Here is a 17,454-nt window from a genome sequence, read left to right as displayed (position 1 = left end):
TTATCTGTGAATTTAGTAATATAGCTCAATTAGACTAAAACTTTAAAAGGTTGCTGCAGCTAAAGTCTGAAAAGAAAAAGGCAGAAGTCTCAGAGGATTAGATCTATATGATCAGGAAAGGCCAATCGGTTTTATTGTGGACGTTTGCCAGATGATGCCATTTTCAAAGGCAATTGATTGGTTGGCAAATGATGCTAATGTAGTTATGTAAGTTATTTCTCACCAGAATAAAATGTGAACCGCCAACAGGAAAGAAATAACACAAGTGTTGTGCTTGCTTTTGTGTCACATGACAAGATAAAATGAAATAATAATGTATAACTCATAATTCAATACTTACTCTTTAATTAAGAATCAAGAGCATAGTTTCGTTTTCTCAACATGCAGATTCATTCGCTGTGGCGACCACAGGGAGCAGCTTCCGAAAGAAACCAACTTCATATTTTTAATACAACTTAAATTGCACCTTTTTAAAAACAAATCAACATTTCTTTGTACATTTCTTTGTCCATGAGTCGATCAACAACACAGTAAGACAGTAGAGTCTAATGTAGCTAAAATACAATTTATTCCTGCATTTTACATTTGTATTTTTCACGATAATTTAATTAAAGTGTTTTACAGCAATCCACAAGAAGGTGAAGGTGGTTTTAATGTAGATGGATACATCAGCACAAAATAGAAGCGCAGCTGAGCCACAGGCTGAGACAGAAAGAAATCCACTCTATTTTATCCTATTGAGTTACCTTTCTGTAACTGTAGTTATTTCTCTGGTTTTAAGCACAGATTAATCATCAATACTATGGAAATGTTTGTTAGCCTGAAAACAAGACATCAGTCAGTGTTTATGAAGTGTGTAAATGGATTGATGATGAAGTTGATGTCACCCAAGGAAAGAGGCACTTTGTCCTAAAAAAAAAAGAGAAGACAAAACAAAAAAGTTTATCTTTTCTGAACTTGCAGTGAATCACAACACGATGTATAAGATCCAGATTTTTGCGGTGAATTTAGGATTTTATATCAGACTTTAACAATAGAGTGCAAAATAAAATAAAATATGACTAGATTACAGAAGTAGATTACACCAAAAGTTAATCTTCTGGAGGAATTAATACATTAATGAGTTTTAATACGATTATTCTGACACACTAAATTTGTTTACTCCCTCTCTTAGTCTAAGGAGCTTGGAAAGAAAAGCGTCTGGACTTCTTTGAGTTGCTTGAAGACGTTTCACCTCTCATCCGAGAAGCTTCTTCAGTTCTAATTGAAGAAGCTTCTCAGATGAGAGGTGAAACGTCTTCAAGCAACTCAAAGAGGTCCAGACGCCTTCCTTTCCAAGCTCCTTAGACTACGATGACCTGGATGACTGAGAACCTTCACAGACATACTCCCTCTCTTATACTTTATTTTCAGCTCAATCTCCGATGAGTTCAGCCGTAAAAGAAGTACAGAGCATGGAGTCCATGTAAAGACGGACATAGCCTCTCACTGGTCAGTGAAGTCCCAAATTTCAGACGTGTATCTGCAAGTAAGACCTTAAACCAATCAGATGGTACATCGGGTGAACTGAATGTTTTTAACATAGACTTTATAATGCATACTGTATATCTTTTGTGGAGTCAAAAGAGTTGCACCCTGCTTGCAATTAGAAAGAATGCAGATTTTAAAGAACTTTTTATTGACTTGATTTTTCAGATCAGCAAGCTTTATCCATCTTTTACCTGCAGTCGATTGTATCCAGTGACTACATACCGTTTATCTGGCAATGTGCTCACACAGAGATGAACCGCTTCCGTCTGCCAAAAGCCTGGGCACCAACGTTGGTGGGAACAAAGTTGCTGTATCCAAGTCCCCCAGACCGACTCAAATAGTCTGCTAGGCGGTGGGTTACACAGGTGGCTGTGTTGCATGCCCGCTTTTGTGCTGTTGCATTGCTTGTAAGGAATAGAAACAAGACAGCAAATTATGGTATTCAAGATAAGACTGGAAACGTATGTGACAGACATTAAGCAAACAATACAGTCTGGAATTGTGAACACCAAATTAAAGGCACTGAAAAACTGCTTTGAAGTAAAATATGAATTTATTATAAGAGAAAAATGCCAGGAAAAAAATTTACATAAGAAATTTTTTTTGTAGAATTACTACAACTTTATAGGTGATGAAATCTTCAGTTTGCTGTCTAAAACTAGTGTAAGCACTGCCATTAAGCTCTTTAAGCTTTTTTTGTCCCTTTGTTTTAAGGTGGTCATACAATACATACAATCCTATACATGTAAACGTATATATCTGCAAGAAAATGTTGACTCAGATAAATGTAACATAAATGGGCTAGCGCTGAGAGCTTCAATTGTAAGAGTTGCTGTAGTTTTCATATTTCTCAAATAGACTTCTCTTCTTGCCGGGTGTTTCTGCTCCCACGTCAGTGCGAGGATGGGTTTGTAGTTTGTGAATATCCTGGGAGAGTTTTCCCAGCACACAAGTGCTTAAGCCTGTGCAGCGCTTAGACATGGGTCTATCCAAGCTGTTAGAGATGGAGACAAACATGCAAAAACAGGCTTACAGTAACATGCAGATAATTATTACTATTTACATGCAGACATATGGTTTTTTTTTCCTGAAATGTCATGCACCAGCAGAAAAGCTTCAATTAATATTTCAAAGGCATGCTAACGGTTTTGAATGCATATAATGATATCTTATTAACCAAAATAGCTTATGCATGTTTTCATGCTATTGGTATAATCTGCTCTAAGGCTGGCTATCATGCATGTTCCTGTATGTATGACATCATGCTTTTCCAGTGTTGCGCCTATTCCAGGCCTATTCCTGTTCCAGGCATGTCATTTAACATTCAAGAAATGAATGGATGAATGAATAATTGCTGTCCATGCATTAACAGATAATGAAAATGTTTACAGATCTCACTCTATACCTTATTAAGTAATAAACACAAAGTTGGAGCTGTTGGGCTTATCCAAAAGTGTAGTGTAACAATATGATAGATAGATAGATAGATAGATAGATAGATAGATAGATAGATAGATAGATAGATAGATAGATAGATAGATAGATAGATAGATAGATAGATAGATAGATAGATAGATAGATAGATTAAAAAGAGTCATACTTGTTCCCATCAGCTGTTTGTTGGGCTTGGTCCTCTGAAGTTATCTGCATGAACTCCTTCATAGCTCTGAGCAACCTTTGGGCGTCATCATTTGATAGTGTGACTCCATCTGACATGGATTCCTTACTGGTTCTGAAAATACACATTCAATTACTGTACAGTGCATTGATCTCTCAGGCTCTGCCAATGCACTTGCTCATAAATTATAGGTGTTGTCCAGCGTAAATACAATAGCGCACAAAGTAAACCAAAAACTATGTGAAGTGATTGTTTGTTTGTTTTTTTACTGGAGTACACTAAAGTAGCAATATTTCATTCAGCTTGCAACATGTAATAATGTATGTAAATACAGATGATTATCGTACTTTTTAAAGGTCAATATTTTATTTTCATAGGAATAATAACACAGTTCTCACCTAGTTGGAGCTGCCTCTGAGACATACATCTGGCAAATGATCAAGGCATAAGCAAGAAAAAGCGTCCACAGCTTGAACATTATCATTATTCACTGTGGAAGACACATACAATACAAAACAAGGTAATTAAATATGATCAGGAAAAGGTTTTGTGATTTGTTTTGGAGGGTTTTCCACATATGCTCACAAGATTTTCTCTATTCCATACATCCACAGCTGTATGAATCCCCTTTCTCTCTCACACACTCACTGCCTTTCTGCTTGAAGTCCTTGAAGTTGCGGAGGAAAGCAGGAGAGTTATTAGTAACTGCATGTTCCCCCAGAAACTATACCACCAGCTTTCCGTGTTAGCAAAATTAACAGCAGCAAACCAGAGACATCCTAACAACATCACACCAGTGGGTGCCAGCTACTATCCGATTTACCCACCTTCTTAAAATCTGCTGTTTCTAAGACTGACAGCACATTTTTCAGTAAAACCAAAGTAAGCAATCTTTTCTCTACTTACCGTACAAGATTTTTCAGCTGTTGAAGGTTCAAGTGATGGACCTACTCGTGGATCTGCTGAGCACTCCCACAGTACACGCTTTTATATATGTTCCCTATGGGTTTCAGCATCAAGTGAGTGAGCACTCAACAGTAGCTTATTGGCCAATCAAATGCTTTACCTCAAACTACCAGCCAATCAGAAGTCCTTTGTCTCTTAAAGTAAGCCAACAAAAGTGCCTCTGTGCAAATGACATCACTACACAGTCAAATTTACTGTGCTGTCAAGTATTTGTTTTTTGTTGGTGGTGGAATTTGCAGTGTAGTCAACCTTTAACCAAAAGAAATGTGACTCTTCTGCATAAAATTCATCAACTGAGTGCTTCTTATGCCAATCAGAGACATTATCAAAGCAAAAATATGGCTCTTGAAGCCAATTTTAAACTAAAACTCTAATTATAAACCGCTCCAGATCAGGTTCAACATATGATTAGTACTAGTTGTTATTGTGAATTAGCTAAGACAAAGGAGAGTGACCTTTGTGGCACTAAGAACTCCGACTTTAGGTACTGGACATTGTTCAGGAGAAAAGCTAACCCTGACACTTACAAACAGAAGACTGACAGTGAAAACAAACAGGAAACAGGCTGTGCATGACACAAATGTATGATAATGTGGTGTTCATAGATCCCCCGTACTGTTGGTTACTGAATGTGAACAGGTTTGAATGCCATCTGCAGAAAAATGCTAAAATACCTCTAAAAAAGACATCTTGATTATCTATGACTTAACAACACAGCTGATTAAACATTCTAAACAATTTACGTTCAGTTAAAACCTCACACATTAGTACTGATAGCAAGAAAATCTAAGACTCGTAAGAATGCATAATATGCGTCTAAATTGATTTATTATCACGGTAATTTATTTTTCTACCTCCTGAACTGCCAATCAGGTTATCTTCTTCTAGCTGATCTTACGATTGACCTGGCATCATGAGGTGTAGAGAAATACTGAACACAATGATGTCCCATTTGACAACAATTTAAATGTAATGCTGTAAATCAGTGAATCTGGAGTTAATTTCTTAGTTGTGTTAGCTAGTTAGGCAGTTGTTTAATACATGGAAATAGCATCACAGTGAGATACATCGATCAGCTAAACCTCCTATTTCCTGGTATCCATCCTGTTTCTCCGAGCTAATTACTGGGCTGTTGGTCTCTGGCCATCTTCTAATTCCTCTTATGTAATGATATTGGATGAGGTATCATAAACCATCCTGCCTCCTAGTTATTTTTTGCGTCACATGGAAACTCATTAGAGTAGATGAGCCTTTTAGTACTATTGTGCAGACCTGCAGCCTCTTATACCAGAAGCACTAAATTAGTTTCCCCCAGCTCCACATGCTGTCAGAAACTACTCCTGAAAGGCTGAAGCTTATGAAAACGAAAGACTTTAAAGCAAGCAATCCCATTCACAATGACTAATGTTAATTATCTTGTTCTCTGCCAAGACATTTTAATTATATATATATTTATCTTTTAGGTAACTGCTCATCCCCAAGTTTAAGTGCAGCGTTAGCCAAGTAGAGCACATAATTGAAAATTGAAGGGCATGAAAATACAAGAATCTGGAATTCGATGCTACGTCTTGGTTTTCTCAAAAGATGACAGTTAATACCGAAGCCAAGAGTTTTGTAATAATGATGTAAATCTACACTGAATCATTCCCAACTCAGAAAAGGATGTAAGGTGCCCCCTCTAATAAGCCAAACAGATCAAATACATATTGTATTAGCATGTGTATAATTAAGTATCATTCACACTGTTTTGGACTGACGCTTAGAGCCCCAACTGGCCACTATCTGGTTGACCAGGGACACCAAATGAGGCAGAGAAATTACATTCCAAAGGGAAAAGTGCATTGTCAAGATTGCAATTAGCTCACAATATTCACGTTCGCTAACGTTAAGCATGATTTGGCCTGGAAGATTAATTGAAACACAGGAGAATGTTCATGACAGCTAGGGCAACATTAGGCTCGGCGCGGTGCTCATCACTGACAGTCTCAGCAGAGTCACTGTGAATGTAACTGTTCGGAAACAGAAGTAACTCTAGTCTTCACAAGAATTATTCTTTCCAAACTCCTAATGTTTGCTTATATCATTATTTGTGCAGGCACCATGAGGAAATGACCACATAATGAACAAAAATTGCTGAACAAAAATTAAGTGAATTTGAATGTATGCATTTTGTTAAAGAGATGGTTTCTCTCTCTCTTTTTTTTTAATAATAGGCTTATATGCAAAAAGTAAAGCTGCACTGAAGCATTGAGCACAACTAAATAGGCCGTGAGTATAACATGTTTAAATATGTTTTAAACCCATGGTCAGAAATCAAATGTCAACCTATCCTGTAAGAGCTCAAAAGTGAAAAAACAAAAAACAAACAGTGGATAAAAGAAATATAACTGTAGAAATGGTGTTATGCAAAGTCCTGGGAAAAGAGCAGCCCGAGGAGGACATTTACAGATTGCTCCGTATCTTCAAATGGAACATAAAATTCAACTTCATGGAATTATAAACACAAAGAAGTGAAGTATGCTTCAGCAGAGGTACTTCCACCTGCTGCTCTCCATTAGAAAGCTAACCAAACTCAATTTAACATTTAAACACCTGCCCAGAAGTTGCAGAGGGATTACAAGAGCTCTTGATGTTCCTGCCAGCGTCATTATGTTGTTAGAAAGACGAGGTTCTGGACAGTATTAGCATTAACAGAGAAGGCCAGTTATTAGATTTTCCACATGCACTTGATAATTCCGGTCATCCAGATGGTAAATAATTTACTGTAGAACCAGAGTAGTCAAGAGTCCCACCCAATTAAACTAGCATGCATGCACACAGTATAGCAAAGCAGGAAGAGCACTCCACAAATAGCCTCATAATATGCAAACTGATGTTTCCTACAGCACATATGGTAACTGCATTGATATCCTGTATACTAGACATGACTAAAATCTCTCCAGGATAGGGCTATATTTATATATATGTATATATAGTGGTGGCTACCTCTTTAAAAACTTTTCATAGTATTAGGATCTTGGGTAATGTGCCATAAACTCTTTTTTTCTTAACTCATATGAGGTTCTGCCAAGATTTTGTGGGACTTCACATATCAAGTAAAGTTAATTTATTTTATAAAACTGGTGATGTGAGAAAATGTATTGTTACATTGTTACAAGTCTGTGTGAGAAAGTAACTGTTGAACCAGACCTAACCATTTTTATGCCCTCTGGTGGTCATTTTGGGGCTGTTTATACACGGGCAGCTATACTAATTATGACATTTTTCTTTTCGTCTCCTTCTCAGATATTTACTGGCACCCTGTAATGCTTGTATGCTTGTGGCATTTGTTGTTTTCTACATTTTCTACTAATAACATTCGAATTTCAGACAAATATCTTTGAAATAAAACTGAGTCTGCTTTGTCTGAATCCAGTGTAGGCTTTTTGAGTGTCCGTATTAAACATCTGGCCACTCTTGTCTCTTCTGTTTTGATTAATCCACTAACAAGGTACAGTAAGAGAACACGAGTTTTGATTAGATTTGACAGATGTTTAACACACCCAGACTAGTCTTTGATTCAGGGAGATGGCAGGAAGCAAAGACAAAATGCAAGATTCTCCTTATTATGTAGTAGTTCTAACAGATCTGAATCAGAGAGCTCTGCAGAAAAAGGATTTTTTTTTAATAAAAGAAAAAAATACCAGCTGTCTTAGCAGGAAGCAATGGCAGGGTAAACAACTTCATGTGTAATGAGGAGTCAATCAGGACAAACTTGTCTAGCGGTGTGGCCAGCAAATTTTAGAAGTATTTTGTGTCTATAAAAGCTATAATGACATAATGTGAGACCTATGTACTTTTACCAGGTAGGTTATTGTTGTTTGTTCCCACTTAGGGCTTTGTTTTATTAAATATAATTTCATCAATCATTGTTTTATTGTCCTGTCCTAAAACATACACATCCAGTAATCCTGAAAAGATCACACATAACTTCACAAGTTTGGAAAGTGGCACGTGCCTTCAACTTTACCCTCTTGAATTAGTCCATGACCTAACCTTTAATGGGTTGAGGTAAAAGAACCTGCAACAGATTACGGGTGTCAACGTTTATTTGCTTTAAAACCTGGTAACGTACCTGGACTCCTCAGTAAGTTTGATGAATCCAGAAGCACTCTGTGAGCCGTTAATTTTACTATCAGTGAGTTATGATTACACAAGTAAAAATGAAAATGTAAAGAATGCTAGTACAGCAGCTATCATTAAGACAACTAGCTAAATAATCCATCAAAATATTAAAAGATTAAAGATTATTCTTATTTTTGAAAACAAAATGATTTTTTGTACTAATATGGGCAAATAGGTTGACACTTGAACCTAAAACTTGAAGTTGCTCATTTCCTTATGGGTTTTTTGTTGTTCTTGTTTTTGTTTGTTTTTTTGTTCCTTTAGTTCATTACCAGGCCTCTGGAGAACTTCAAGACATGTTGAGGAGGTAATTTATCCATTTAAATCAGATGGGTTGGACCAAGCACACATCTAAAACCTGCAGAACACTGGCCATTGAGACCTGGAGTTCCCCACCCCTGCTTTAGCACAAAAGAGGACATGGGTAACAACCAAAATATTAAAAAATAATAATACCAAAACAAAAAATACAAACTAAAACATAATGAATAATAATAATAATCATAACTATTATTAATAGTTATGAGTAGTTGGTGGTGTCAGGAAATTACATTTCTGTATCATGGCACTTATTATTACTAAAGTTTTACACTCCAACTTCAATCATTTGTTCTCATGCTTTTTAATAACGCACGAGTAGCCTACCTCTTCTGCTCCTTTCACTTTGTTGAATGTGGATTCCAGTGTTGCCATTACAATTGATTTAAAATATCAATGCTGACTTCCTTGCTTATATTTCTTGCTGATAAAGTCACTCTATCAAGCTATTGATAATGTCTCTGTACTATGTGTTCATGGTTAAGGAGTACCCCCTCATTCAGATAAAGGAATACTCCTGTTATCTACAACAAACTTCCAGTCACATACTCAATGATGCTAGACCCTGATGTACAGCCTGTGGTCCGTCCAGCTCACCGCATCCCCGTCGCGATGCAAGAAAGAGTCAAAGCTGAACTTGAACGTATGCAACGCATCGGCGTTGTAACACCAGTCACCGAGCCTACTGACTGGGTGTCCTCAATGGTGGCAGCACACAAGAAAAACAAGCATGAGATCAGACTGTGCATAAATCCAAAAGACCTCAACACACCACTGAAAAGACCCCATCACCCAATGCGCAGCGTTGAGGAAGTGGCAGCACAGATGTCAGGAGCAACAGTGTTCTCAGTGCTAGATGCAAAAAACTCCTTCTGGCAAATACGGCTTGACGAGAAATCCTCAATGCTGACCACATTCAGCACCCCATTTGGGCGATACAAGTTTCTGCGGATGCCCTTTGGTATCAACTCAGCCAGTGAGGTGTTCCAGCGCTCCATGGGACAGCTGTTTGCCGGTTACCCGTGCTCTGTCATCGTGGATGACATCATCATCGGAGGACACGGAGTGGCCGAACATGATGCCAACCTGAAAAAAGTGCTGACACGTGCTCGAGAGATCAAACTCAGGCTAAACCCTGACAAGTGCAAATTTCCCCTAGATCAAGTGTCATATGTGGGCCACATCTTCACAAGGGACGGTCTAAAAGAAGACCCCTCCAAAACCACAGCAATAGGAGCAATGCCGGTGCCCACGGATGTCACGTCGCTACAGCGCTTCCTCGGTATGGTTAATTACCTTTGGAAATACATACCGAACCTTGGTGAGATTGCCGCACCCCTAAGGAAACTAACCCACAAGGAGACTGCGTGGTGCTGGTTCCCACAGCACCAAGAGGCTTTCGACCACCTCAAATCATGCCTCTCCAGCCCGCCAGTATTGGCGTATTACAACGTCAAGGAGCCAGTCACACTGACATATGATGCATCATGCTATGGGCTGGGTGCCGCGTGTTTGCAAAATGGCAGACCGGTGGCCTTCGCCTCGCGTGCTCTCACTGACACAGAGACGCGATATGCTCAAATAGAGAAGGAGCTCCTCACTGTGGTGTTTGCCTGCACGAAGTTCAAAGATTATGTCTATGGCAAAGCAACAATCATTGAAACCGACCACCAGCCCCTGGTGACCATAATGAAAAAGCCAATCCATGCCGCCCCTGCCCGGCTCCAGAGGATGTTACTGCGACTACAGAGTTACGACATCAGTCTGGTCTACAAAAAGGGGAAATACATGTATCTAGCCGACACCCTTTCAAGAGCCCCGCTCGCCCCGCTGTCACGCTGCCCGGTTGAACACACTGATTATGAAGTGATGACAGTGAGCTACATCTCCACTGCTTGCCTGGAGGAGCTAAGACAGCACACAGCACAAGATGATGTGCTACAAGCGCTCAGCACAGTCATTCAGCGAGGGTGGCCCAGCAGAGAGAGCCAAGTACAGCCCGCTCTGGCTCCGTTTTTTCCATATAGAGATGAGCTCAGCATGGAGGATGGGATCATCATGAAAAGCCACAAAACTGTCATTCCCCAGTCCCTGCACAAAGAGTACATCAACATCGTACACAAAGGCCATCCAGGTACCGAAGCAACCAAGCGCAGAGCTAGGAGTGTCATTTTTTGGCCAGCAATGTCAAAAGACATCGCAGAAGAGCTGCTCTCTTGCACTGTGTGTAACAGCACTAAGACACATCAGCAGAGAGAACCGCTACAACTGCACCCTGTTCCAGCCTTCCCAAGGTCAACGGTGGCTGCTGACATTTTTACCTGGCATGGAAAACAATACCAGGTCCTTGTAGATTCCTATTCAGGATGGATTGAGATTGACCTTCTCCGTGACTTGACCACAGCAGCGGTCATCTCCAAGCTAAAGAGACACTTTTCAGTTCATGGCACACCGCACACGCTCCTCACTGACAATGGCAGACAATACACTAGTCAACAGTTTATTGATTTCGCAAAACAGTGGGACTTCACCCATTCAACCAGCAGCCCAGAGTTTCCACAGTCAAACGGTCTTGCTGAGAGAGCGGTGCGCAGTGCAAAACAGCTCATGGAAAAATCTCACCGAGATGGGACCGACGTGTTTCTTGACCTCCTAAACCTTAGAAACATTCCCCGTGACACACAACTAGGCTCCCCTGCTGAACGCCTCATGTCTCGTCAGACACGCGCGGGCATTCCTGTGTGCAGCAAGCTGTTGGCACCCATTGCAAAAGACACAGGACAGATCTGTGACCGACTTCGCAACAAAAGACTCAGACTGAAGCGTCACTATGATAAGTCCAGTCGCACGCTACAGCCGTTGCAAGACGGACAAGTGGTCCGCGTGCAGACAGAGAAAGGCTACGACAAGCTGGGAATTGTGGAAAGGAAGAGCAAGGAGCTACGATCCTACATCATTCAGGTCGATGGAAGAACCTACAGGAGGAATCGCTGCCACATCCTCCCAGTGGCAGAACCGCCTCCGCCACCACTCCATGACTATGACCCTGAGTGCCAGGACACTAACCATTCTACAATGGACAGTTCCACACTCACACCACAATCACACACACGCTCAAACGAAGATTCACAAAACACATCCTCTCCTCAGCCCCAACCTGCTGTGCAGGTGCCCGGACAGAACATTGTGAACCAGACACCATACACTACACGTGCAGGTCGCATCTGCAGACCCAACCCAAGATACATGTAAATGGAAAACACTAGGATGCCTTAGGTGTAATCAGTTTGTTATCAGTATGTTGAAATATGATGCTTGCTATTTGCATTTTTCATAACTGCTGTTATGTTAAGGTGTGGGGTTACTCCGAGCAAAAAAACATTGTTAAGTTAAAGTTGTGTTAGAAGCACTGTTTAGAAACTTGTGAGTGAATTAGTTTTGTTAGGTGCTACCAGCTAAATGGGGAGGATGTAGATCATTTTGATCACCAAGCAATATTTGTTTGTGCAGACCTGCCATAACTGTGGGGGACTAGTCCAACCGGAATAGTATGGTGGGGGGAGTTTTGTTCTTCCGGTGCGGTCTGTGTGTTTTGTCGTGTGCTGGAGTACCATTAAAGTTTTACAGCGGACTAACATCGAGAGTGATTATTGGCTCGTCGCATCACACGAGAGTGCTACACCTAGAAATGCCTTTTTAACCAAAACCTTGTGTTTTAAAGTACTCCCAACATTTAAAGGAAGCGGCCATAGCCACAGTCCCCAGCTATGAATACCCAGAAACTTGCACAGAGCCTGAACCGGTACCGGTCCGTGAGTCGTTTGGTACCGGGCCGCGAGAGTTGAGGCTCGAGTGTGAAATGTATGGTTTTCAGGGTTTTTATCGGTTTTTAGCGTTATTTTGTTATCGTTTTTATCATTAACTCGGTTTTCCTGGGTCTTTTCACGTGTGTTATGAATAAATCTTCTTTTTTTCGGTACCGGTACTAGTTTTATTTTGTTGTATTTATCCGCCACACTTTAAAGGCCGGTCCGTGAAAATATTGTCGGGCATAAACCGGTCCGTGGCGCAAAAAAGTACATGCTGAACTTCAAATAAAAGCTGACAAAGAGCACGTACATCTGCTTCATTGTAATTTGGGTGAAAATTACCAAGAAGTCTTATTTTGATACATCATACTCGTGCTCTATAGCATATTCTATATCGATAACTGAGAGACATCTGCAAGCTATTCAGTTGCATGTGTCCATATGTTCACTAGTCTCTTCTACTGTAACGTCATAGATTTGAAATGAATTTAGATGAAATTAGTGTGTGACTGTTTTACATCCTCTTTTATTCACATCTTCGTCTAATCGAATACATTTACAAATGCATTTCACAACCATAAGCTCTAAAGCATGTTCACAACCAGTAACGAGAGGATGAATTGCAGTTGTATGTTGCGCTACCTCCCCTGGAAGTGAATGTATAGTTGCCAAAACTCCGTGTAATAGCCACCGAAATTCTTCGGATCATTGATCGATAGTTGAACAAAGTTCAGCCAAAGTCACACTGATTTTCTGACCAATCTTAGCCTTAGAGGCGGGGGATAGAAACGTGAAAGAAGATACATGTGCGCTTCGGTTGCTCAGAGACGAAGCCGAAGTCAGCAGAGTTGATCTGTTAGGGGAAAAAAGTTTGTTTGGTTTAAAAAAAAAAAAAAAAGATGATTTCAATAAAATCGCCCTGCGCGCAGGCTCTGCTCGGTGTGGGCTGTTTGGCTTTCGCCCTCCTCGCGTTCATGCTGGTTCGCCAGCTCGTCAAGCAGAGAAGACCTCCTGGTTTTCCTCCCGGTCCATCTCCCATCCCTGTGATAGGCAACATTTTTTCTTTAGCCACCGAGCCGCACGTCTTTCTCAAGAAGCAGAGTGAAGTTCATGGACAGGTAATGCCCTTACGCGCACTTTATGAATCTAACGCTTTTACTAGTTTGCAGCGTGTACACCCACACCCACACACCAAGAGAACAAAAGAGACTCGCCTTAATGGCCTGGGAACAGCTGGAAAGCGTACAAGTCAGGGCCTCCCCCAAAACACACACACACATATGTATGTATATAAATATATATAGCGCTATTTCTACCGACCTTATATGACTCTCTTGGAAAGGTGAATAAAACTCATAATGGCAACCTGGTAGTTTGTACGTCAGTTTATTTCAGAACACAAACCATGTCACAAAGCTCAGATCATCTCAAACTGGTTTCTTGGACATGACAGTGCGTTCAGTGTACTCGCGCCCCATACTTAACAGCCACCAGATCTCAATTCAATAGAGCTCCTTTGGTGGAACAAGAGATTGACATTAGGAATGTGCAAACAAAAAATCAGAAGCAACTGTGTGATGCTATCATGTTATTGGCAAGGTTTACCAAAAAAGTGCCCACTGAGTGTGTGTATTATAAAACCGTTTGTCTCTCTATTGAATACCAGGGAACTCCTTCTCTAGTTCAGACAGCCACTTTGGAAAGAACAGACCAGCAAAGACTTGCAAATGCAAATACATTTGTCTAAAAAATAGTACATTCCTCTAACAGAGGCTTTAATGTGGATAGAAATGTGTGTGAAGATCTAAATGACTGCAGTGACTGCTAATAATGGAATTCACACCTTTCAGATTTTCAGCCTTGACCTGGGAGGCATCTTGACTGTGGTGTTAAATGGATACGACTGTGTCAGAGAGTGCCTTTACCATCAGGGTGAGGTGTTTGCTGATCGGCCATCACTACCTTTGTTCAAGAAAATGACCAAAATGGGCGGTAAGATGCTTTGATATAACAGTGAATGCCGTTTTTTGCAATCTAAAAAAATGTTATTTTGATTCAAAATGATTAAATTCTGTTTTTCTCTTCCAATGTCTAAAGGGCTTCTTAATTGCAAATATGGCAAAGGCTGGAACGAACACCGCAAACTGGCATGCAGCTCTTTTCGTTACTTCGGCAGCGGCCAGAAACTCTTTGAGAAGAAGATCTCGGAGGAGTGCATGTTTTTTGTTGATGCCATCGATGAACACAAGGGAAAGCCCTTCAACCCCAAACATCTTGTGACCAACGCAGTGTCCAACATCACCAATCTGATCATTTTTGGCCAGCGTTTTACCTACGATGATCGCAACTTCCAGCACATGATTGAGATATTCAGTGAGAATGTGGAACTAGCAGTGAGTGGCTGGGCCCTCCTCTATAATGCCTTCCCTTACATTGAGTATGTGCCCTTTGGGAAACACCAGAAGCTCTTCCGCAATGCTGCTGAGGTTTACAACTTTCTACAGGAGGTTATAAACGGTTTCTCACAGGGCAGAGTGCCCCATGCACCACGCCATTATGTTGATGCCTACTTGGATGAGTTGGAGCAGAATGCAGGCATTCAGGGGTCTTCCTTTTCTTATGAGAATCTCATCTATTCAGTGGGTGAGCTCATTATTGCTGGTACAGAGACTACAACTAACACTCTGCGCTGGGCCATGCTCTACATGGCTCTGTATCCCAACATACAAGGTCAGTTGTAGTAGAAACCCCCAAAAATGTTTTTACTTCTAATTATTTAGTCTGAGTTTGCTCTAAATTTAATGGTTATATAATCTCACCTAATAATCTGTGTTTTTACCTACAAAGAGAGGGTGCACAAGGAGATCGACAGCGTGCTGTCCAATGGGAGGGCGCCCACTTTGGAGGACAAACAGAGGATGCCATACATAGAGGCTGTGCTGCATGAGATTCTACGCTTCTGCAATATTGTACCACTTGGGATTTTCCGTGCCACGTCCCAAGATGCAAAAGTCAATGGGTACACAATCCCCAAAGGGACCATGGTGATCACAAACCTCTACTCGGTGCACTTCGATGAGAAGTACTGGAACGATCCTGGTGTTTTCTCACCGGAGAGGTTTCTGGACAGCAGCGGCAATTTTGTGAGGCACGAGGCTTTCCTTCCATTCTCCTTGGGTAAGGCTTCGTTTCTCAAAACCAGCATTAGCTATGATTGGTTAAACCAAATTATTCCTCAAAGACTTTCCTGTTTATTTGCAGACTTGAGATAATTAGCCAGATGCAGTGTGTGTGTGTGTGTGTGTGTGAAAAACTAACAGTTTTTTGTTTTTTTTTCAGGGAGGCGTGGGTGCCTGGGTGAACAGCTGGCTAGAATGGAGATGTTCCTCTTTTTCACAACTTTGTTGCAGAGGTTTCATCTTCAGTTCCCTCCAGGAACTGTCCCAACTGTCACTCCCAAGCTGGGCATGACCTTACAGCCCAAAACTTACTACATCTGTGCGATCCGCAGGCAGCAGAAAGTTCCCTGCTCTGGATACACTCCTTTTTACAAGTAGTCAGGTGAACATTTTCAATGGCTTGTTTAGCCATTATGTGTTACACTACTTTGCACAACAATGCAATTGCGTGATAACTTAATCACTCTGAAGTTTCAATGCATTGCATTTTTCCAAAGCATCATTTATGGCAAATACGGCTGTACATCTGATTATTTAATCCACTTTATCTAATTACTATTGCTTCTCTTTTTTTAAAATGAGCAATATGCATGTTTGCACAATGCTCTTTTTGGAAACAACTGGTGAGGCAGCAAGTGATGAAAGAACATCCTGGGAACATGAGTGTCATATTGATTCAGTTCTCTGAGCTCAGAGACTGAAATATCTGTGAACCCTGGGACAGTAGCAATGAGTAGCTTATATGCCAGTCAATGACTTACAGTATGTGCACCTGTGGCGGTTCAGGATAGCACTGGGTCAGACAGAAGACACCAGCAATTTATGTGGGTCACACAAAATGGGATGAACAGACTTTCCAAGAACGTTCGTAACACTGTGTGCTGAAGATAGACGTGGGCCAAGATTCACATCATGTTGACTGACACTGACCCCTTCTCCAGGCATAACGGTCTGTGGAAAATCTTTCTCTTAGAAAGCAAATGCAACCCTGTTTTTTTCTAGAAACTGACGTTGCAACGCTGGTTTCTGTTAAATGGTGCTTCTCAGTATGTACTGAATTTAAGTGGAATGTTAACATTTGTTTGTACTTTATTTGTTTTGTAATGCTGGTGTTTTTGAAGGAGCTTTATGCACATTAATAAAGTATTTTCAAAAAAATTAAAAGACCCAACATTATTCATTTCAAATCTATAAATCATGTTCATGAGAGTGAAAAAGGAACCTGAACATAAACATGGTGCCAAGTGTAAAAAATCTGCCTAATCACACACGCACAGCTACTTGCTGCAACTACCCCTTGTGACAAGGGAGCAGTTAAATTCAGTTCAATTTTATTTATGTAGCAAAAAATCACAACAGTCCCCTCGAGTCACTCTAAATTGTAGGAAAAGACCCTAAAAAAATAGAGAGAAAACCTGCAAAATCAGACGACCCCCACCATGAATATATAAGCAAGCACTTGGTGACAGTGGGAAGGAAAAACTCCCTTTTAACAGGAATAAACCTCCAAGAGCTGAAACCAGCTCCTTTAAAAATGTTTTTCTACCTATAATTCTACTCATAGGTAGAAAACCTAAACAGGCACAGTATGCCCCCTTTGTTAAAGGTGTAGACATTGAAACCATGGAGACAATCCACTCATGAGTCAAATGATTATAAATCAAACTACTAAGATCAAACCAATACATTGAGAGACGCTCACATTTTGTGTACTGATCTTGTGTGGAATTGAAGTGACCTGATCCTTCGTAAATCAAGCATAGTTTGTACATGTACTGTTCCATAAGAGGAAGTGAATACACAGTTGGTATATCTAATGTCTTTAAGGTTATTCTCCTGTTTTTATGGGGTGGCATGGACAAAAAATAAA

General features: G+C 40.5%; 2 protein-coding genes across 3 annotated transcripts; one reads left to right on the top strand and one right to left on the bottom strand.

Annotated features, from left to right (window-relative positions):
• Positions 1–328: 328 nt before the first annotated feature.
• Positions 329–4,144, bottom strand: calca (calcitonin/calcitonin-related polypeptide, alpha). Of its 2 annotated transcripts, XM_085269902.1 has the most exons (5): positions 4,055–4,144; positions 3,547–3,638; positions 3,131–3,262; positions 1,753–1,934; positions 329–909 (listed from the first exon to the last, which is right to left on the bottom strand). In XM_085269902.1, the coding sequence occupies exons 2-4, from the start codon at positions 3,630–3,632 to the stop codon at positions 1,772–1,774; spliced, it is 381 nt and encodes a 126-aa protein (XP_085126028.1). In that variant the 5' UTR covers positions 3,633–3,638; positions 4,055–4,144; the 3' UTR covers positions 329–909; positions 1,753–1,771. The 2 variants fall into 2 exon arrangements, with proteins under 2 accessions (XP_085126028.1, XP_085126018.1); XM_085269892.1 differs by lacking the exons at positions 329–909; positions 1,753–1,934 and adding an exon at positions 1,945–2,524.
• Positions 4,145–13,197: 9,053 nt separating this feature from the next.
• On the top strand, positions 13,198–16,748 carry cyp2r1 (cytochrome P450, family 2, subfamily R, polypeptide 1). The gene is made up of 5 exons (XM_085269824.1): positions 13,198–13,523; positions 14,256–14,397; positions 14,503–15,135; positions 15,253–15,582; positions 15,745–16,748. Exons 1-5 carry the CDS (start codon positions 13,305–13,307, stop codon positions 15,960–15,962), a joined length of 1,542 nt encoding a protein of 513 aa, XP_085125950.1. The 5' UTR covers positions 13,198–13,304; the 3' UTR covers positions 15,963–16,748.
• The last annotated feature ends 706 nt before the right edge of the window (positions 16,749–17,454 follow it).

Source organism: Mchenga conophoros, linkage group LG1 (assembly GCF_057382185.1).
Source record: "Mchenga conophoros isolate Kocher_MC1m ecotype Shallow Benthic linkage group LG1, M_conophoros_male_GT1.1, whole genome shotgun sequence".
NCBI classification, from domain to species: Eukaryota; Metazoa; Chordata; class Actinopteri; order Cichliformes; family Cichlidae; genus Mchenga; species Mchenga conophoros.
The sequence above is the reverse complement of the archived record's forward strand: the minus strand, read 5'-3'. Positions and strand labels throughout refer to the sequence as shown.